The sequence below is a fragment of the Melospiza melodia genome, chromosome 6, assembly GCF_035770615.1.
Source record: "Melospiza melodia melodia isolate bMelMel2 chromosome 6, bMelMel2.pri, whole genome shotgun sequence".
Taxonomy (NCBI): Eukaryota; Metazoa; Chordata; class Aves; order Passeriformes; family Passerellidae; genus Melospiza; species Melospiza melodia.
Window position 1 is genome coordinate 70,468,296 of NC_086199.1, and position 22,515 is coordinate 70,490,810.

General features: G+C 55.2%; 1 protein-coding gene across 4 annotated transcripts in view; it reads right to left on the reverse strand.

Annotated features, from left to right (window-relative positions):
• Positions 1 to 22,515, reverse strand: part of DGKZ (diacylglycerol kinase zeta) — a 54,159-nt gene that overhangs the window by 30,559 nt on the left and 1,085 nt on the right. Inside the window, exon 2 of one of the 4 annotated variants that reach the window (XM_063158989.1) lies at positions 8,214 to 8,312. The exons of 1 other annotated variant lie outside the window; for it this stretch is intronic. In XM_063158989.1, the coding sequence (XP_063015059.1) occupies positions 8,214 to 8,312 (99 nt within the window). Of the gene's footprint in view, positions 1 to 8,213; positions 8,313 to 15,538; positions 15,730 to 16,771; positions 16,960 to 22,515 lie in introns of those variants that run through there. 2 more of the 4 variants (XM_063158992.1, XM_063158991.1) reach the window with 2 other exon arrangements.

A 22,515-nucleotide genomic window follows, 5' to 3' on the forward strand; every position in this document is an offset into this window, starting at 1 on the left:
AATGCACAAGCCTTGAGCCACAGAGAAGTCTGGACATAATAATACCATCAGCTCCTGACCTTTCAGCAAACCTCCAATTAGTCAACTGGAAAGCATTTTTTCCATCCACGGGACTACCAGGGAAACAAGTCCGAGAGCTTCGCCCTGTTCCATGACGAGCACCTGTCCTGATGGCAGCTGGCTGCATTCCTGCATCCTGGCTAGCTGTGGGTGCTGGGGAGCTGCTGTGGCACTAGAGCTGGCAGAGTGTGAGCAGGAGCCCACTTCAGTTTACAATCTGTCTTCTCCTGGCAAAGACACTTGACTCATACAGATCAGCCACAAGTAAAGTGTGTTATTAATAGGCACTCCTGTGTGACAGCAAGATCTCCTGGGCTTCCTCCCTGCCTCCTCCCTGCCAGGGCACTGGAGGGACTGAGGGACCCAGGAGCCCATCCAGAGAGCTGCTGCTCATTCCCACCCCACTGGCACACCACTGGTTGCCTTCAGTCTCTGTTTCCATCACAAGCTTGCACAACCCGCAATGCCCTTTCAGTGCTCTGATATTCAATCTTCCCATGTACTGTCCTTACACCACCCCTGCTGAGATCCTGTCCCCCCTCTCCTGTCCTGCTTCCCACACATCATCACCGACCTCTCCTCTCCCTGGGGCTCCCCAGCCAGGCTTCTCTGACCTTACAAGAGCAACCTGCACAGATGAGGTCTGCTGAGGAAGGTGCCCTCGTGCCAGATGGGGAAGGGAAAATGCTGGTCAAGATGTGATGCAGCCCTCAGGCGTTAGCTGCAGTGAGGTGTGCAGTAATCAGCAAGTTCCCATACTGTGCACTTTGTTTCTACTCAGAATTTCCATTCCAGCTGTCATCTGTCCTACCATCATACAAATAAAACTGAGTCAGGAGCTTCCCCACATTGGGTCCAGCATAAGCAAGGAGATGGGGCTCCCCCCAGAACAGGGATGGAGAGGCTCCATCCAAGACATGAGCCTTTCAAAGCACCATGAGAGGTGAGCTATGGGCTATGCTCATCTATTTTAGGATTCATACATTTGACCTACTGCAACAAGTGCCACCACCTATATGGGCCACTTCCAGGCTTCTGAGCTGCAGGAGCATGGTATTCCCAGAACAAGGACAAGGACATCCTCAGTTGCACTGTCACTCTGCAGAGGAGGGGATTACTGCTGCAACTGTAAGGTTGCCCCTCCAAGCTGCAGAAGCCAGTTTCTGATCCTAGCAGGGTACTCAGAGGGCAACACATCTCATCTTTCAGTGAGTCCTGGGCCTGATCGAGATAAATTCAGACCTCTCTGCTAGTAAGAAAGCAAGGTAAGTGCTTAGAAACCAGCTGGTGGTCAGATGCATGCAGCTGTAAAGGACCTCCTCCCAGCCCTGTGGTCCCTGCACGTGATGCATAGAGGTCCCTGTCAGGGCTACTGAGCATGGGCATGAGAGCAATATCTAATCATGTTTGCCAACTAGCTCAGAAGACTGTCAGTGTCACTGGGCACCCTGGGTGGCCAACCTGGAGGTCCCAGGACAGCACTGCTTCACAAGGGACAGGCAGCTATATCAGTGTAGACTCTCTGTATTCATCTTGTACCTGGCTGAGCAAGAGCACAACTCACAGCCAGTCAGGAGCTGGGAACACCACAGGGAGGAGATACAACTTCTAAGATGCTTTCTTCAAATGAGCAAGTCAGGGTGACAGATGCAACACCAAGGACCGGCAGCTGCCTCGGGGGACGATTGTAGAAGGGCAAAGAAATGAAACGCCACAGTCTGACAGTTTGTCATGGCAGGCAGAGCCAGGTGAAAGGACACTGCCCAGCCATGCCTCAAACAAAGCAAGGCAAAAGCCATCCCACCTTCATGCCTGGCCCTCCACAAGAAAATGCTCACATTTGGTTTTCTGAGAAGAACGGGGGCTGGGAGCAGAAGGGACTGAGACTAATACAGTTCCTAGCATTTTCCCAACACCCTTCTCCTGGCAGCTCCATCCCACTTCACCCCAAGCTCTGTATGATGCCATGGTGCCATCTCCTTTTGCACCACCTTCTCAGGGTAAACATGAGATCTGTTTTAAAGCACATCTGCCAGAGTAGCTCAGATACTCCACAGAGACTTCATAAAGTGAAGAGTTTGCCAGCCCTAATATTCAGAGTAATGTTCCCATTACAACAATGTGATTTCCTTCCCAAAATCCATGGAAGACAGTGTTTTATCTTAATTTAAACCAAAACCATCTCCTTGGAGCCTCCTGGGCAGACTCTGGGCGTTTATATCCCTTGACAACTTTCCACCATCATAATGTTATGAAGTTTATATGCCAGTACAGTAAATAATCTGCCTCCTGGCAATCAAGAAACCTGACAGCACTGATGTAAACAATCTGTTGCTGCATTTGGCTGAGGAGCTGAACAGAAAGACTGACAGCCTTGAGCCATGAATTAACCAGGGCTGAAACGAAGAGGGTGAGCCCTGGACTCATGGACATCACCCATGGTGCTGGAGCTGAGGCTGAGCAGGGGTCGGGGGAGAGGCTGGCCACACAGTTTCTATTTTGGTCCCATCAGCAGGACCAGCGATGCAGGCTGGGAAGGAGTTGGAGAGTTTCTTCTCTCTCTCTCTCTCTCTGAGTCTCCTTTCCAGACTGACACACATGAAGCCAGGCAGCAGGGGCCTCAGCCAGGGTGTCCTGGTGGTTTAGCTACTCAGACCATGGTTTTTTTTGCAGATTCCCATTATCACACCCAGTGGTGCTCCCCTCACTCAGTACACTCAGCTCTGCTCCTCACAATGAGGGATGCACTATTTAAAGGGTGGCCAGTCCCACAGCCCAGCTGTTGGATCCAAACTCCCAGAGTAGCCCCAGAGTTTTTCCCCAGCACACAATGACAAAATCCTGGCACAGAAATTCCTACTGGCCACAATGCTGCCCCAGGCAGGGCAGTACACAGTGTCTGCCCAGGGCAGCAGCCCTAGGGAGGAGGCAATGAACCTTGTGTGACAACAAAGCTGCAGTGTGGCAGATACAGAACACAGGCAGTGATTCCCAGGGCTAGCGAGTCTCTGCACCTCCCAAAGCAAAGTCAAGAAAACCTCAGGCACTCCGCAACATGCACTGATCACTGATCAGAAAGATGGGACTCACATGCCTCCCTCCAGCCCACAGCAGGGATCAGGAAGGGCATTCCACTGCTCCTGGCTTAAGAAGGGAATCACAGTGCCACCAGCACCAGAGAATATGCCAAGAGTACACAAATCTGTCCTGCTTTCCTAAACTATTCCAAAGCAAAGCGACTGAGGGTCCTGGCAAGGCACAGGCTAGCTCCCAGTACTCTGCTACCTGCAGATTTCCTGCTGCCACCCCCATGCCACATGGACTGGCAGGACGAAAGCAGCAGAACGGGTGGCTGGAAATACACCACTGGCAGGGCAACCCTACAGAAACAGCAGCCAGGCACCACTGAGTGCCATGGTGCCTGTGTTTTGCAGACCCCTCGCCTGAGCCCTGGGGACTGCAGTGGATCAGCTTTGCTCCAGGCTCTAGCAGCAAACAGCGCTCGACAGAAGCAAAGTTGAGGGTCTTGGGGATGACTCTGGGGTCTGCTCCCCCTGCCCTTCACAGTGGTCTAGAACTAAATGCCATATCTACAAACCAAGGGCTGTCTCTCCCCCCAGGTCCCCACCCATCCCCCACCCAGCACAAACAAAAGCAGCAAGCGTGAGGGAGAGGGACAAGCGGGAGAAGGAAAGGGGAGATAGAGGGAAAAAGCCCCCGTGACCTGATCCGGAGCGACGCAGGGGTCCCGCAGGTGCCGAGTGGGCGGCAGTGGCCGCACCGCAGCAGCGGGCCAGCCCTCCCCTACTAAGTCCTAGTTTGGAGAGAGTGCTTGGCTTCTCCCTCCGCTCCTCCCCGCGCTGCTCTCGTTAAAATAGCCAACTGCACTTCCTCTCCGAGCAGCCCCGAGGCCGGCTCGCCCCCAGCCGCAGGCGCATGCACCACAGCGGGCCCGGAAAGAGAGGGGTCCCCACGGCGCCAGCTGCTCTCCAAACACTCAACTGCAGCTCGGGGACGGCGCAGCTTCCCTGGCAGCGGCAGCAGGAGGACACGGGAGAACGCGCCAGGGTGGCGATTCTCTCCTGCCTCCTTGGAACTTAGATAAAGGGGTTTGCATGGCTGATGAGAGTCAAGCCGCCTGCCACGGAGAGCCTGTCTACATGCACAGGAGGTAACTTGCTTCTGAGTTAGTCTTTGGTTCACACAGGCTCCACAGATGTCTCAGGAGCTTTGTGTCTTCCCTCATCGTGAAAACCCTCCATGGGACCTCTCATAGCCAGGCTGGGGACTTCCCCGTCATGCTTCACCACTATCCGGATTCCCCAGCTGCCTCTAGGGATCTGCTCCCAGCCAAACACAACCCATCTCACTTTTGGGGTCACAAAACCCGTCTCCTCCTTTGTCTTTGCAAAGACGAAGGGAAGGTCATGCCAAAGGCCAGCTCACTCTACGATGCCGTCACCAGCTGTTGTTTTTTCAGTCATTTACCCGGGCAACGAGAGCCAATAGCCACACACAGGCCTTAGTGAGTGAGTCAGTGTGGGTGACTGCAGCTGAGATTTTGTCTCTCACACCCTGCCCCCTCCTGCCTGCCCCTTCCCCTCGCCTACATGTCATGGCTAAAATTAGACGGCTCTTCTCCTCTGTGTGTAGGAATGTGTGTGTGTTTGGACGGTGCCCAGTGCTCCTTGGGGCCTGGAGCGGGACTACAGTAATACAATCATAACAAAATGTCACAGAGGCTGCAGCCAGTGTGGCAAAGGCAGCCAGCTGCCTTCCCCGATGGGTGTCTGGAAAGCTGTTCATAGAGGGTAGCCAGGCCCAAAGGCTGAGCTACCACCATTGCTGTCGTCATCATCCATCATGGAAGAAAGAGCAAGTGGCCCTTGTGAATCAGTGAGAGAGAGGGGTGGGGAGGACACATGAACGAATCCGTCCATTGCCAAAGCTGCTGAGGATTTCATTCAGCCCTCACACCACCAGAGAGGAAAGGGAGCTGGAGATACCCAGGGCAGGCAGGAGGTGTTCACCTTGGTCAGTTCTCTCTGCCCGCAAAACTGTTAGCTGATGAAGGATGGAAAGTTCTGCTTCCTTCCCTACAAAGGGTATCTACACATCCTGCAGAATTCCCTTCCCACTGCTGGAAAGAGCCAGCTGCCTCTAGCGGTCAAGCAGGTCCCAGCACCGTCACAGCCCCAGGGCAGCAGCCAGGTGAAGAAGGGGCTTCAGGAACAGGCCCCAGTCCATCATTGTTAAGACTCACTTATTGGGACTGGCAGGATGTTTTATCAAAGAGAAAATTAAAAATGTGCTGCAAGTAGTTAATCATTCAGAGCAAAGTAGCCTGATAAGAGATATGTGCGGTCCCACCTCCAGCCAAGGAAGCTTAGCACAGAATCACAGAATGATTTGGATTGGAAGAGACTTTTAAGGGCATCTCATTGCACCCCCAATATTATAGTCAGGAACACCTTCCACTTGACCAGGTTTGTCAGAGTCCATCCAACCTGGCCTTGAACACTTCCAGGGAGGGTTCAAGCTTCCAGCTTGTCTCCAACTGCCCCATGCCCACCCTGCTCTTCCTGTCCCCTGTGGTCTATGCATAGCAGAGAATCCTGATGATACCACTTGCTGCTCCTCACAGTCACCACAATCCTATCTCCTTCCTGGGCTGGCAGGGCCTAGACTGACACATGGAAACAGCCATTTTTTCCCATGGAAACACCATGGAAGGGTGACCACAGTGGATTCCAGGTGGCCCCAAAATCCCTTTCAAGTAAATGTGACCACCAAGAGATCAGGGCATTAATTCCTCAAGTCCTTGGAGGCAGCAGGAGCAGGAAGCCTAAGAGCCCTCTCCTTAAGTTCAGTCATGCAAACCTTGCTGCCATTCTCCTCCTACTCCCGTGACTTCGTAAGCCCTCAGCCTGTTAACATGCAGACAGCTGAATGGGTTGTGATGGAGACCAGCAGCTCCCAATGCTGCTGTCACAGGTTTCAGTCTGCTGTGTTCAAGCAGAAACCACTGCCCCAGGCCAAGAGGCTCCCCAGGCCCACGCAGCCCTGAGCAAGACTTTCCATGTGAGGAGACCCTGGTCCCACGCACCTGAAACCACATCACAAGTGGCAGCCCCTGCAGTTGTCTGCAAGGGGGAGAACTGCTCAGCATCCCTGAGAAACCCAGTCCCCAGAGATCTCTCTACACCACAAAGCCTGAGACAGGAAAAACACCTCCCAAGCCTTCATCATGACCCTGTGACTAAGCAAAGCACATGCTGACATGCCACACAAGTGGCATTTGTTAACTGTTCCCCCTGGTAGTGATAGCATGTCTAAGCTTTGGTTTCACTTTTTCACCTCATGGCAGCAAGTGACTAAGTCTTTTTCTCCCACACCTCACATCAAAATTGAAGTAACACCTTTTAACAATGTTAAATCTACTATTGGCTTTGCTGAATGTCAGCTTGTCCCACTGAAACAAATGGGAGGGCAGGAGGAAAAGTTGGGGTTTTTTCTCCTCCACCCTTTTTGTTCTAAATGCCCTCAGCATATCTGGTCTTATGTGCTTCCTTTTCTTCTTTCATCTTAACATCCCCACATCTGCCAGAATCACTGATGGGCTTTTTTCTCCCATCATCCTTCAGAGAGGGGAAGAAGCAATGCCCATGCAGAGAGCAGACCACTGTCCCCCTTCCTGGAATGGACCAGCATTTTAGCACATACCAGCAACACAGGGCTGCCTTGCTCTGCTTCCTGAGTTTCTCGGCTCCTCCTCTCATGCCCACAGAGACACTGGGTGCTCCAGAGACTTGCTGTGTGGGAGGAGTGACCCAGACTCCAGGTGCAGAAGTTGGGTGGCTGCCATTATGAGGCTCTTGTGGTACCAGGACACGCAAGCCTGTGCAGTGGGGAGCTGGCTGACAGCTGCCTTGCCTGGACGCTTGCCTCTGAGCATCAGCCAGCCCATGGCAGCAGCTGACCAGTTTAAACCATCAAGCTCACCAGCCACTTCAGCCACAGCAGCATAAAAAAAGCTCTATGCAGATGCGTTGCCAATCCCTTTCTTGCAGAAGGGAGGAAAGCAAAACCAGGAGCGATGAGTCAAGGCCAGCAACCCTGCAGAAGGGACATGTCACAACACCCAGCTGAAGTCAGCTGCAAGGAAAGGGCTGGAGTTGCACAGTAGAGCACCAGAGCTCTGAAGAGCGACCGTGCCCTCTGGTGTTCAACCCACGGCTGTCTGGACCTCTCCAAAACCCATTCGCCTCCCCTCTGAAGAGCACTAACTGGCCACACGGCCTCTTGTTCCCAACACTTCCAGCCCTGGGACAAGATTTTTGTGTCTACAACATCAGACAAACAAGAGACCGAGTGGCAAATTCAGTAAAGCCCAGGATGCCATGCAGAGAAACGGTGTAGCAGAAGCCAGGAGGAGCAGTAAGGGTCTTCCACTGCGGCACTCACACGTGTAGCCAAATCCTGACCAGGCTGATGTGTGCTCTACAAAGACCAAGGCATAGGGAGCCTTCCATTCCCAGGAATGGAACCCAGGACTTGTCCCTACCTCCACATCTCCTCAGGAGCACTTGTGAGGGAGGTAATGGCTAGTCCCAACACCATGGCTAACTTAGGAACCGGTTCCCACACAGCAACTACATCCCAGACATGGTGATTGTCTCCCAGGCCCTGTTTTTCCACCGTTTCTGGCAGTCATAGCCTTGATGAACTTCAGACTGTTTCAGCTAAATTTTATTATTTATTATTATTTCATTTAGTCATTTAGCTAAACCACCCTCAGTGCTGTCACCTTAGGTCTTCCAAGCATTCAGCATGCACTGGGTCTAGATGCTCATGCCCACACTGGCTAGGACATAGAGGAGGAAGAGCCCAACTGACCTTCAGTCCAAACTTCAGCAAAACAGAAGCTGCCATGTTAGTCGATCAAAGTCCAGTAGCAAACTGCCCTCTAGAACAAAGACAGTGACCCAGGCATAAGGCAAGCAGCCCAGCTTTCAGTGGCCTTGGTTAGTACTGACACAAGAGGGTGAAGTGGGGTGAGATGTGGGTGGGAGGGAGGAGAGCTTTTCAAAAGAAATGTTGCAGCAGCTGCTGGGACTGTGCAGCCTGTGCAAGCCAATAAAAATACCACATACTTATACACCGCTGGCCAGTGCTTTATCCTCCTGGATCCCCATCGGCTGGGCTGGCTGCCCTGGAGACAAGGGAAGACACCTTTGTGGGGCAGGTGGAGTCTAGGGACACAAAGAGAGTGGTCATCAAGCCATGAACACACCTGGCTGCTCAGCACACAGCACTATCCTCCCCTGCCCCAGTGCCATCTCTCCACCACTTGCTCTCCACTTGCCTTGGCACGTGCAGATCCCAAGGGCTCCAATGGCACCTGTGCCACCACCCATGCTGTCCGCCATGGAGGTCAATGCAGGCAACATGCCCATGAATCTGGAGTCAGCAACACCATTTTTCCCTAAAGAGCCAGTCAGCAAACATGAAGCACCACACTCCTGCGTCTGGGATGCTAACCCAGCCCAGTTCAGACCCTGCCAACTGCCCACCTCCAGCCCAGGCAGCTGCAAGAGAGCACACAACTCAGGGACCAGCGCCAGGCTGGCACAGAGAGAGAGCCCTGCTTCCCTTCATCCTTCCCTGTGCTGGCCTGGTTCCTGGCTGCCTTCTTTCACCTTGACTGCTGGGTCCATGCATGGATTTGAATTTAAAATAAATCATGAAGGCACTCTCCATGCCTTGCACAGAGAAGCATTGTTTGGGCAGGGCAGAGTAGTTCACCTGTTCCCAACTCCCCTCGTGCACGGGCACCAATTCTTAGGAGCCCCGACTACCACCAGCCAGGGGCTGGGTAGCAAAGCTCTTGGTGACCCAGTGCAGATGGGAAGTGTCATTCTTGGGATCCCTCTGACACTCACCTCCACCACATCTGCTTCCTCACTCATTCAAACAAGAAAACTTGTGGGTGGGTAACACTGTTTGAGCCCAGGTGGGGAATCCTCAGCCTCTGCTGGAGAATCTCCCAGCCCCATGCTGAACTGCAACCCTGCCAGGAGCTGAACTGGGGAGCAGGATACCTCCTTCCATGCATCCTGGCAGCTCTCACAGGACAGCAGCCCTGTACCTTCATCATCCTGCCAACTGCCAGCCTCTGCAGAGAACAGCCACCCCACCCCCTGCCACACCTCAGCAGTGGCAGCTGCCATGTGCTAGCTGCCAGAGTGCCCCACGCGATGTCCTCTTCTGTGGTGACCTCGAGCTTGGGCAGTAAGAGGCTTAGCCCTGGATCTGCGAGGCTCCTGGCCAGAGCCAGGGTAGCGAAGCAGGACAATGTACAGATAATCAGACCAAGTGGGAACTTTCACACAGAGGGGTGGCACATGGCCATCTGCATTGCCCCCTGCTCCCTCTCTTGGATGGCTACAGGCCACAGCCAGAGGCTGGGAGCTCAGGAGGAGGCTGCAAGCCATCTTATGTACTTCTACCCCGCGATTCTCTATCCTCATCCCGTTGGGGAGTCCTGCCCTACACTGGAGGTGGAGCCAGTGGGGAGCAGGCAGCAAGGAGTCCTCCTGCTCTCTGGCACTGGATCCACACCTGGGCTGACAATGGCAAGCGAGGGACAGGCTGTTTGGCACACATGTTTCCTGTGGAAGCCAAGCTGCACCAAAACGAGGGGAAAACCTGCAAGAAGGCTCTATGTTAGTTGCCCTGAATTCCTGGGCCAGCCAGCTGGGACACATGACTTCCTTCAAAGCCATAGCATGTGCTGGAGCCAGGGCTGCTCCAGCCCTGCAAAGAGATGAGATGCTGCTGGGAAGCAGGGAAAGGAAGACTGGCTAAGTGGAGCTGGGAATAAGGCAAACACTAAGCTCTTGCCCATTGGTGCTGGGTGGGATTTTCACACCCTGGATGGGTGTCCCCATGTGTGGCTGAGACTAGAGCCTGCCACAAGCTGGCATCTTGCAGTAATGTCAGGGAGCCAGCAACAGCCCGTGAGACACACCAAAGGAATCTCCCACTAACACGGGGCACATAGTGGACAGGGCAGCAGCCCAAGGATGGGACTACCTCCAGCCAGACCTCCTTCTGCTCCCAGAGTGGGGCTTTCCCACCAGTGCCATGTACCTGCCACCCTGCACACACAGCTTGAGCAGCATCCTGAACCACTGGGAAGGGCTGACAGCCGTCAGCTGGGCAAAGCTCAACCAGGCTATTTCCAGGCATGGGAGCAATGGTCACAGGTAGAAACTGGAACTGACAGCCTAACCCAGACAGCACAACCTGCCCAGCAGGCGGGGCTGAGACAGGAGGCCCATTAACTCCTACTGTCTGGGACAGCATGGAGTGGGAAGAGATCCTCTCAGCTCCTCATCCTGGCGCAATGAGGAAGAGCTTCCCCTGGGGGCAGAGCTCACAGTTAGGTACAGAATTAGCACCCTAAGGCGTCAACCCCTAAACTGCAGGCAGGAGGAGAGCAGCGCTGGGTCTAACACATACATCTGGTGTGAACAGGACTCCATCCCTGCTGGGCTCCGGCCTGGCCAGCACAGCCTCACTGCTTGCCTTGGCAGAGCTTCACCCTCCACCCGGCGTCCTGATGGGGAGAAGAAGAAAACCTCCCAGCTCCCAAACACAGACTGCAGCTGCTGCTGGATCTGCAGGTTGCAACAGAAGCACAGAGTATACTTTTGTATTACTGGAGAGCTGTCATAGAAAAAGCTCTTGAACTCAGAATTGCAAAGACAGAGCCACTTATTATCCCCAGAGTCTGGTGCCAACTCAAGAACCAGCAGGACAGGTTTCCCCTATTTCCATGTCCAGCCTGCGTTGCCAAGCCAGATCTGCACCAGAGTCTCTTCCTCTAAAATTCTCCAGCAGAAGCCATTCACCTCCTGCCAGTACTCCATCTCTTCCAAAAACAGATTGTTTGTGGGCCCAAGGGTCAAGGAGTCTTAGCCTGCAGTCCTTCCTCTACTCTTGAACTCAGCATCTCAAAGTCAGCACTGGTTTAAAAGAACCAGCAAACAAGCGAATGCATGGCTAAGAGATAACTCAGGAGCTTCAGCTCACAGAGTCACCTGGGGAAAAGAAAGTAGAGCTCCACTAAGAGCAGACCTGCAAATTAAATTTAGAGGCTTTGCCCAGTCTCTGGGGAGATTGTCTGCTCCCCAGGCACTGCATGATAATGAGTGAAGGAAATCCTACACTATGTCTCCCATCACCTGCAAGAGCTCAGGTTGCTTTGTTGGAGAATCGCCCACATTGCAGAGGGCTGGCCTCCCTTTACCAGCACCTCCTTAGTCCCCAGGAGAACTCACACAATCAAAGAGCTCTCGAACTCCCCCTGCTCATGCCACTCACAGCTCTGCCTCTCCCCTGTCAATACCGTATCCTTGCAAAGACCCGGCTCCAATCCCAGGGCCTGACTCTCTTCCTATTGTTCTTGTTCAAAGGAGGGAAGCCGTCCCTCATCCTCCCTCCTTTCAGCCCCTTGAGGAGATTACAGTGTTTCCTGGAAAGGATGCTCCAACCCCTAAGAAGATTAGTGGAAGGCATCCCTGCCCATAGTGGGGGGGTTGGAACTGGATGATCTTTAAAGTCCCTTCCAACCTAAACCGTTCTATGATGCTATAATTAAAGGTCTTGACACCTTCTCTGAGCAGGCACATGTCACTGTAGCAGTCCCTGCTATGATCTTGGGGAGCTGCCAGTGGGTGCTTGAGGCTGGAGATACAAGGCAAGTGGCAGGTCCACACCACGGAGGACCTCAGCCTCTGGAAGCAGTCAGACCCCCTATGCTGATCCTTCCCTGACCTATCTCGCAGCCCCACGGTGAGCTGGCAGCTGTCCCAGCCTGGCTCTGCTGCAAGGCTGCATTGGCTGCCAACAGGTATGGCTGCTCAGTGTACCCAGTGCTTTATTTTTCCCCCACTGAGAAAAAAAAAGTCCCTGAGCAGAGATCACAGAGCAAACTCAGCAGCAGAAACAACTCTCTCGGCACATCCCATCTGCCCTGAAAACAAGCCCAAGCGTCACTGCAGGGGACAGTTGGGGATTCCCACAAGTAACACTGGCCCAGGCACAGCCAAAGCTACCCAGGCATCACCTCTGAGCAGAACGGGGAGCAGAGGCTGGAGGGTTTCAGAGCTTGAGGCATACAAAATCTGCATGCATGGAGGAGAAGTAGGAAGATGATTGCTCAACAGCTAGCTGGCAGCAAGGTGCTTTGTGAAAAACCTTGTCCCAAGGGAAACACTGCTCTCAGCCTGCCAGCCTGCAGAGCACAAACTTCAGGCTCCTCACTACCATCTGGTCTTCCTGCAGGGCACCTGGGGCTTACCCCACTGCACAGCCTCTCTACTGCACCTGCACCTGGGAAAGTGGGTGCAAGGGACAGCACATAGGGCACCCCCACACAGCAGGGATGGAGAAGGCTGGGCTGCTGGCTGCTGTCCCACTGGTACATCATTCTCAGCTTTCACATTGGTGTAAGCATCAAGCTGCAAGAAAGAAGTGACAAGTGACGTCCCAGAAAGATGTAGGCGGGTGCTCGGCTCAGTTTCTTGAGTGCCGTTTACCCACAGGCTGTGCCACCCACAAACCTTTCCTGGGGCAGTGGCAGGCACCCCCAGGCTCACGTGTAGGCTCCAGCACAAGACCTGCCAAAGGGTCACAGCCAAAAACTTGGTCTCGTGCTCTGCTGGACTACCATCTGCCAGCTGCCTCACTGGTGGCTACAGCCCTGCTTATGCTATCGCACCAGCCATTACACATAGTTTCTTTGAAGTGGGATTTGTTACAGAAGCTCTGAAGCCTACAGGGGAGATCCATTTCACTGGCATCCCACTTCACTGGCACAGGGATGAGCAAGAAACAGGCATCATCCCCAGCATCCCCAGCTCCTGCCAGCTCTCCCCTCTGGCCTGCCTGCTCTATGACCAAGCTCCCTTGCTATTTATATTCCACTCCTTCCCCAATTCCTCCCTGGAAAGGGTAAACTGCAGTTCACTCATAGCACCAGAAACAGGGCACCTAGAAAGGCAATTTAATCCTAACCACCTCTTATCTGATCAGCCCCAATCTCTTTATCAGCCCAATTAAAAGAATTACCCATCCACGGGCCGGATGCATGTATTGTGCACTTGTCTCTGTCAGCTCTAGAGCCAATTACTCCACCCTCCTGTAAGGCAATTACAAGGTACAGAAATAAGCCTGCTTGCAAAACATGGGACTAATGTACCATACCACCAGAGGCCAGAGCTTGGGGGCTCACCTTTCTGTTGCTTCAAACCCCCTGAGGGCTCACGTGCCCTGGAGACAGGACAGGCTCTCTTGCCATTTTGCCTCCCTTGGCCATGTCTCCCAGCGTTGCTACAGGCAGAGTCCAGCACAGGGTGTCCACCTCAGGAAAATTCTCTCCTTGAAGCCAGGGCTCTCCACTCGTGCCAGTGAGCAAATTCCTCCCAATTACCTAAGCTTCCTCTAGACCTGTTTCCCAGCCACATATGGCTCTGGGTAAAGCTCAGAATAGAAGGGGGTACAAATTTCCTCACTGTTGGAAAGCATTTGGTGGGTAGGGGCTGGCTGTACTTATTGACAAAAGGAAGCGTAGCACAACCTTCCCTCTTAATCCCCTCAGAGGAGGAGAAGAAACTTCATGCCATCCTCTGCTCCAACGCTCAGGTGGGCATGAATTCAGTGGCGTGCAGCCAATTATCCTGCATGACTTCCCATCAAGTTTACCTCCCACTGGTGTGTGTGGGAGCCCCTTCAGTCTCAGAGGTCCATGGGAATCTCTCCTCACTACCCTGCAGCTCTGGGTGCTGCATTCATCACCCTGAGCCAGGGGGAACTGGGTCCCTCCATCAGCAGCAGAAGGGCAAGAATGCACTAAACAACCCCGTGGCCATTTCCAGTCTTGGCAGGCCTACTGGCCTCCTTCAGCTCCTCCTGCCATTCCACTTTGCCTCTCCCCATGTGTCCACACTGCCAAAGGTTGTTCACATGTGGAGAACTTCCCCTTGGCTCTGATCTACATTGCAGTAACAGCAGCCTGAAGCCCTGGGACTCAGAGAGAGATGCGACACAGTATTTGGAACAGGCCAGAGACTGCCAGGAGCTCAAGGCAGCCATTGCTGACAGCTCTGAAACCAGAGCAGAGAACACCGCTCTGTGGTGGAGTGACCTTGCAAGCCATCCACTCGCAGGTCTGGCTTGGATGTGGAGGTTGAAATTGGAGCATTTCCCCTCCATTCAGCACGTGTGATACCACTCTGGTGGCACTGCATCCTGCTTCAACTGCTCCCATATACCAAAAATACCTGTGAGACGTAGAAAGTTTGTCACAGGGCCACCAACACGGCTGGGGGTAAGAATTATCAAGTACAAGGAGAATATGAGATAAGGGGGGGAGTTTGGCCTGCAGACAGATTTGAGGGGGAACATTATTACTATGTCCAGCAACCTGATGGGAAAGTACAGAGAAGACTGGGTCAGATGCAGCCCAGACGTGCACAGTGACAACTGAAAGAGACCAGGCACAGGCTGCAACAATGGAAACTTAATTGTTATTAGACGAAAAAAATTCCTGAGTAGCTGAAGCACGGGAGTGGGTGTCCATGCAAGTTGTGTTCTCTACACCCTGGCAACACTCAAAACTCAACATCAATAGCTTGATCAAACTCGACCCTGCTTTAAGACAGCAGTGTGGACCAGGCAATCTCCAATGGTTCCTTCAGACCTCAGTTATTCAGTGTTTTCAAAGACCTCCAGATAGCAGAGGTACCAGGCTTCGCTTCGAGATACTTCACTTACACGGTCCAAATCCCCACGAGGCCAACAGAGAGGCTAAGGGAGGCACAAGGAGCCCAGCTGGCTCTGGGACAGACGCATGAGAAGCCGGGATCCCAGCCGGCAGCACGGGACAAGCACAGCCAGCCGCCGGCGCGGCAGGACTGCCAGTGTCGCAGGCGAAGCACGGGACAGGCATGCGGGGATGGAGACAGGCAGTTCAGGGCGGGTGGAACCGAATGCCCAAGAGACGAGGCTCCGATTCCACGGGGACGACAGCGCACGCAGCTTGGGCAATGCTCCCCAACTTCCCATCACTCGTGCCAAGAGCTTGAAAGGAGGGAAAAGCAAACTCACCCCGCTCCATCCTCATACCCTGTCTCGTATCCCCCTGCGGCTGCGCTCAGCCAGGGCGAACCCCCCGACCGGGCCTGGTGAGGCGGCTGCTGACGGCTCAGCGGGAGGAGGCTCTTTGGGAGGCGATGCTCCGCCGCCTCCGTTCCGGATGCTCCAGCCGCCTACAGCCAGCCCTTGCCCGGCAGCCTAGCTCCCTCCGGCCCCGCTCCGCCGCCAGGTGCTGGGGCGGCGGCGCAGACACCACCCCGAGCTCGCCCGCCCGGCGGGACCCGCCGTCCCGCTGCCCGCCCCGCCCGGTGCTCACCTGCGCCCGAAGAGCTTGAGGCCAGTGAAGCGCTTGTTGCTGTGGCGGCGGCCCAGCGGAGGCGGCGGCGGCGGCCCCCACTCGGGCTCGGCGCTGCCTGACGCCCCGGAGGAGTCGGCTGTGGCGGCGGCTGTGTCGGAGGAGGCGGCGGAGGGCGAACCGCCGGACGGCGGGGGCCGAGCCGCCTGCATGGCCGAGCTCAGGGCTCGGCGCCGCCGCCACCGTGGTTCCGAGCCAGAGGAGGGCACCGGGGGCGGGCGGGGGGGCGCGGCCGGCTCAGGCTCCCGCCCCACCGGGGCCGCGGGCAGGCGGGCAGGAAGTGCGGCGCTCACCGGTGGCACCGGCGGCCGCGCCGCCAGCGCCGCCTGCCGAGCGCGGGGATCGGGGGAGCCCGTCCCGTGGCCCCGCGCCCGGCGCCGCCGCCTCAGGAAGCCGCGTGTCAGCCCCGCCGCCGCCTCGCGCTCGGAAGAGGTTCGGCAGCAGAAGCAGAGCCTCCCCCTGCCTCCGCCTCCCATTGTTCACCGCCGGACGGAGGGGACGGAGCCAACAGTCCTGCCGCCGCCGCCACCGCCCTCTCCAGGGACCGGGAGCCACCGCCGGCCTTGTGGCCGAGGCCAGCACCGAGGCTCTTACCCAGCCCGGCGAGCGCCTGCCCCGCTTCTCCCTGAGCCCAGCGACGCCGCTGGCTCAGCGGGCAGCGACAGGGGCAGAGGCTGGCCTGCTGGCCATGGCTGCCAGTCCAGGCAGAGAGCAGCTCTTCCAGCCCTCCTTTGCATGGAAAATGTGCCGGCCGCAATGACAGCTTCCCCGCTTCCCAAGGATGTGGAGCCAGGCTGAAAGCCGGGGCTGTGGGGGCCTGGCTGCCCACTGCCCGCTGCTCCTGCCGACCCTTAGCGCCCTGGGTGAGGTCCCAGCTGTTTCCAGGAGGGCTGGTGGGAATGGGGACACACTTGCCACTTTCCCTGAAACCGACAGCTCAGGCAAAGCCGGGCTGACCCGCTGCGCTCACGGGCTTGGCGTCAAAACCGCTCGCGCGGCCCTCTGACATCCTGGCTGGGAGGTTGTGTGCGCAAGGCCAGGCACTAAGAGAAGAGGAGGGGATTGCGGGCAAGGCGCTGGGCAAGCACAGGAAGCCTTTCCCCCAGCCCCCAAATCACGGGCTGTCAGCACTCGCCACAGCACCTTAACCCCCCACAAGAAGAGGAAGGGAGCGGAGCCCAGCTCGGTGGGTACCTTATGTCGACGTCCCCCGGAGGGCTCTGGGGAACGTCCCAGGAGCGATGCCGCCACATCTGCCGCAGCATGAGCTGGTGTGCTTAGCCAGCCCGGGGTTCACTCTCGCTCTTCCTCCCCCAGCAGCCGCTTTCCGGAGTCATCCCGAGGGCAGGTCCCTGGCAGTGCTCCGCCGCCGGCCGGGGCCCGGCTTTGTTTGCAACCTCCACCTGGTTCCTCTCTGCACTTCCTGGAAGTGTGAGGGCGGCTGTCATTGCAGCCGGCTGCGCGGCCTTCTTCCCACGGCGCTGGCCACGTCCTCCGCTGGGTCGTCTCCAGGGAAGCCTCGTGCGCACCCTCAGCAAGCGGGAGCACGTCCTGGCACGCTGGGCTGCGCGCCCAGGAGCCGCACCTCCCCTGCTGGGTGGTTCTTTGAATGCCCCCAGACCTGAGACAGCCCCCTCTCCAAAGCTGCCCCAGCACCGCCATGCACACCAAGGCCGTAGCAGTGGGGCTGTCTTCCTGCCACCCACCCTGGGCCATGCACGTCCTTACCCTGCAGGGTACCACAGCACTCACAGCTACTGGGTGTATATGTCCTCCCTGTGTGGCCGGCCTGAAAACAACCTCCAGCATCTGCTCAATCTGCACTGGAGTTCATTGAAAAAATGCTTTGGTAAACCAGGAATGGGCAGTGTGAAAAGTAGAAGCATGTAGGAGGCTCCCGGCCAGCCTCCAAAAATGGAGAAACAGCCTGACATTCATCGTCCATCCCCCAGTCTGGGGTGGCACAGCCTAAGCCTGCAGGCCTGGCCTGTCCCCACCTCCAAAAACCCCAACTCTTCACAACCAGGTGCTGCTTGGTGTGCTCTGGCTCCAAGAAAGCTTCAGATCACCAAGAGGATCTGTGGTCAGCTTCTGTGGGCCAGAGAAAAGCAAGCAAGCAAAGCTGGTCCTGGTAGCCTGCACAGATGGCATTTCTAAAGGGGCACATGGTCTTGCTTTAAACTCCATCATCAAAAGGAAAAAAAAAAACATTGACAGACCTTGATCTCACCAGGCAAGCTCTGAAACTGAACACAACCCACTGCATTAATTACTGTGCAGAGAGAGGAAAAGGCAGGACGTGGATGCCTAACCCCAGCTCACAGATCAGGGAGGGGAGAGTTTTGTTGTTGCGGAAAGGTTTCATCATCCCTGCTGCTTTGCATGCCATGATGGGTTAGTTGCATTTTCCCCTTGCCTGCAGACATCTCCCTTTCATGTTTCATGCACTGTCTCGTGGTGTTGGTGTCTAGTCTTACCCAAGCATCAGGACTATTGGGGCTTGGTGGGGCTGTTGGAGAAGAAACATACCCTGCCCTGAGTCCTTCATCTTCTGTGTGCTGTGTCCATGTGTCTTTTCACAGTTCTGTCCCTTGGGCTTGGTTCAAAACTGTGGAGGAACCCCTAGAAATCCCATTCCTGGCTGTTCTTGGTCAGGAGACCAGAGGAGACAGACCCTGCTGCACAGGCTTCTCTGTAGGCAGCACAGGAGAGGGATGGGGATCACTGTGCTGGGTGTTACTGTGAAGTGGCATCCTTGTCTTCATGCTAGTTTGTGCAGCACCCTGGTACTGAAAGGATTAAGCTGCCTGCTTCAGCCAAACTCAGCAGGATACCTGCCTGTGGGATTCATTGTGAACAGGGATCACATAAGGGAGGGAGTGGTCCAGGGGAAGAGATGGCTCTTGGTTCAGGGATCCCAGCTCTCCCCACACACCAGTGTTTGGATCAAGGTTGGAATTGCCCCTAATCCTGGTTAGTGCCCCTAAAAACCTCCCTGCCGGCCTACTCAGGGAATCCCACCCCATGGTCCCCCAGCGCACCTACACCACGTGCAAGGCTGAAACTGTGGTTTTGGGGACAAACAGGGGAGAGAAGCTGTGTCCTGCTGCCTCAGAGAGCTGACCAGGCTTGCCTGATGTGGAAAAACCACAGCAGGAGGAAGGGCAGGATCATCCCCTCTGGCAGCAGCAGGGTCTTGGGTCAGTTTAAAGCAGGGAGTATGCCTGATTTAAGAAAGGGCTCAGAGCTGCATTATGCCATCCCTCTCTGTCATGCTACAGGTATGTCCCTACACAGCCAGGCTGTACCCACAAACTCAATGTTTCTCCAAAATTGCTTCTTTGGATGTTTTTATCTCTTGTTACACACAGTCCCATATCCAGTTCACCACTGCCTTGCACATAGGAACATCCAGAATGAGAGCCAGAATGAGAGTGAACACACACCAGCACTGTGCTCCAAGCACAGGGTGATGCCAGCTCCAACCCCATCCCACCCCTGCGCCATGCACTACAGCCTGTGTCTGACAGTGGGGCCCAGCAGAGCTTGTCCCTGGTTCTGGAAAGAGTCAGGGCAGGGGAGAGTGAGACACTTGTCACCCCTGACCAAAGTCTGTGAGGAGCCACCTGCTCATTTCTAGCTCTTCCCTCTGTCTCTGCCCCCCATCTCCTCTCCCCTGCTGCACAGAGGCATGCAGAGACAGATGCTTCTGTCAGAGTGGAGCAGGCTTGGCTTGCTGGAAACGAATGGGAATTTGATTATGCTGCTCTGCAGAGCAGGGCTAACACGATTAAAAGGCCAGCAGGCAGGACTTGGAGGAAGGAGATCGCCTCTCTGTCTCTCTCTCTGTGCTGACAGTGGAGGCTCTCCTTTCCTTCTTCCTCAGCCCCTGGACTGCCCAGACTGTTCTGAGACTTCACAAACATCCAGAGTCCAGATCTGAAGACAAAAGGAAGGGAAGACAGGAGAGAGTTGCAACCATCTTCCCCTGGGCTGCTCAGGGCTCCTACCTCCCTCTCCCCAGCAGCTCCTGCCAGCTCTCCCCTCTGGCCTGCCTGCTCTATGACCAAGCTCCCTTGCTATTTACATTACAAAGCAGCCCCCTCTGCTCCACTCTGCGGGTTATATTTAGCTCCCTGGCACAGAACAGCCTGTGAGTTGCATTAGCTGCGTCCTATCTGCCAGCCGGAGACCACACTGAACAGCCGAGGTGTCTCACATCTCCCTAGCAGGGACGGGAGCTGGCTGGGGGGCACGGAGGGACACAGGACCCCCTCTTCCCGCTGCCAGAGATGGCTGTGTGGAGCCCTCTGGTGCGTGGGCTGGTCTGGGCGCTACCTCTGAACGTGACTGAGAGCCGAAGAGCACGACCTGGCAGAGCCTGCAGAGAGCTCGCACAGGAGCTTTTGTGCACTTGTGGTTTCCTTTCTGGGTAAACACCCCTCGGGGCTGGGTTGCTGGGTGCAGTGACAGTGACAAAGGCTACTGCTGCAAGCATCACCCTGAAAGCAATGATGAAATGGAGAGGGAGCCCACAAATGCTCAAGAGGGGTTGCAGGGTGCTGCTGTGACCTGCCACCACCTGTCCCAGGCCTCTCTGGCTGCAGGTCAGCTTTCCCTACAGCAAAGTTCTGCCAGCCTCTAGCATGCCCTATTGCCACTGGAGCTATCCCACTCTGGGAGCTAGAGATGCTCCTGCCCCACCACAAAACCTTAGTGGAGACACTCAAGGCAAGCAGGAGCTGACTTTGGACTCCCTTTGGCCAAAGTGACTGGGGATTTAGACACACAACCCTTGTGTTTGCTCTGGGTTTGCTGTGGTGACAGAGGGCATTGGGTCCTTCTGGCATCGCAGAGGACCTCCCTGCTGGGCAAATTGTCCCAGAATGTGGAAATCTGGTACACAAGCCAGCATAATTAATAAGTTTGGCACGAAAATGTTACTCAAAGCCCTAAATATAACCTGAGTGCTGCGCTCTCTTCCACCCGCTCAAGGCGCCTCCATACACTGTGGCAGCTATTTATGGAAGGAACTTTATTTCCATGGGATTAATATCATTTCTGCTCATTTCAAAAGCTTTATATAGCAGCTTATGCCACCTGCCCCTTGTGATGACTAATGGTTCCCAGCAGGAGCAGGTAGGTTGGAAGCAAGGGGACTGGGACCTCCAACCTTCAGCTGACATTGAGGATAATTGTGATGCCCACAGCCCATGGAGAAGGTCCTCCAAACTCTGTAGCAGGGTGCAGTGTCTCCAGAGCTAGACAGCACAGCAAGGGGATTTCTGTCGGTCCCCTAAGACTTTCCATGCTGCAGGAGGGGCACATGATGGAAGGTTAGCCCACCTCTGGGTAGCAGTTCCATCACCACCTGACCTGCCTGAGGAAGCAGCCAGACCCAAAACTACATGGCTGTCACAGGAGAGAAGAAGCAGATGTCCACCCCCAGACACTTCCTCTCCCATTTCTCCCTCCCTTTGCTTGGCCATCCAAAACACAGAGTGGAGGAAGCAGCTCATCCCAAGCACCATTTCTTCCTTTGCTCCTGGTGTGCAGGTTGCTGCAGCATTCCCTCCCACCTCTCAGAATCCTCCCTTCTGCAAAGCCTGCATTGGACAGGGCAAAGTCCCTTGCAAAGAGACCCCTTGTGAGGGTTGTGTAGAACAGAGGGGCTTTGTGTAAGGGCAGCACAGGCTGGAGCATGTCAACTGAGCCACTTGCTTGGGGTGGCTGGGGTGGGATGGGCAGGGTGTATAAAATCCCTAGCAACCTTGGATAACTCTAGAACAAATTCAGGCTGATAATTTAGGTTGCAATATGTCCCTTCCTGCCCTGGGGAGGCTGGAAAATTGCAGCTGGCTAATCTGTTCACAAAATGCACTGTGCGCATCTGGAGAAGACAGCTAAGAGGAGAAAATCCTGCTCTGCTTGGCACAGTAATTCTTCATCCTCTGTGCCATCAGGGCAGAGACCCTCCCAGCTCTGTTTGGTGCCCCAGTGAGCAGCCCTGGGTACAGAATGAGAACCAGGAAGACTCGTGTTGTCCCAGCTCGTGTCAAGGCTTAGGGACGCTGGGTACCTGGGGAGGTCTCTGCCACCCTGGCTTCTGCTTGCCACCCACCACACGAATAACAAGTGCTGGGAATGAGTCAGCTTCGAGGCCCCTCCTGCTCTGCAGGCACTAATAAGTTTTCCCATTAGTTCCCATTACTGCAGTATTAGAGAGCAATTTGCTCACAGCTTGCACTGAAGCCCTTGCAAGGGGGAAAAAAAGGCTGCTGGATATGTGGGAGTGCAGGCAGGGGGGTGACCAACAGCTCCTACCCAAAATCTTCCCCCTGGCAGAGCTCTGCACCCCAGGGTCCCCAAGGCCCAGACCAGAGACAGGACAGCTCATCCAGGCTCTGTCTCCATGGTGGTGGACCTCCATGTCAGATTTCCACCTGCTTGTAAACTATGTGGCACTTGCTGAGCGTGGCATGAGATGGTAACATGGAGCTTAGAAGGACACAGACAACTCTGTGCCAAGCCAAATCTGGAGAGTGGTAAGAAGGCAGCTCCTCCTCTCAGTCCCAGACTCTCACAGCAGTCCAGGATCAGTCCTGCAATGCTCATGTCTAGTCTGGGCATGTGCAGGGTCAAAGGATTTCTCCTCACTTACACCTGAGAGCCATTCTGCAAAGATGGGGAGTAGTAAATCATAGAAGGTCTCAAACACCCTTCTAGCAAAAGAAAGGACGGGGTAGTACACCAGATCTTATTTGTTGTGACAGAAGAATGGAGCTGAAGTCCTGGAGATACTGACCCAAGCAGCATTTCAGGCACTATGGCTGGAGTTGGGAACAGGAGCTAACTTGGGCATCACCAGGCAGTGGCTCCCATAAGCCCCGTGAGAGCTATGAGAACCACTCTTTACCTCTGTCAGCTTTGCTTGGTGA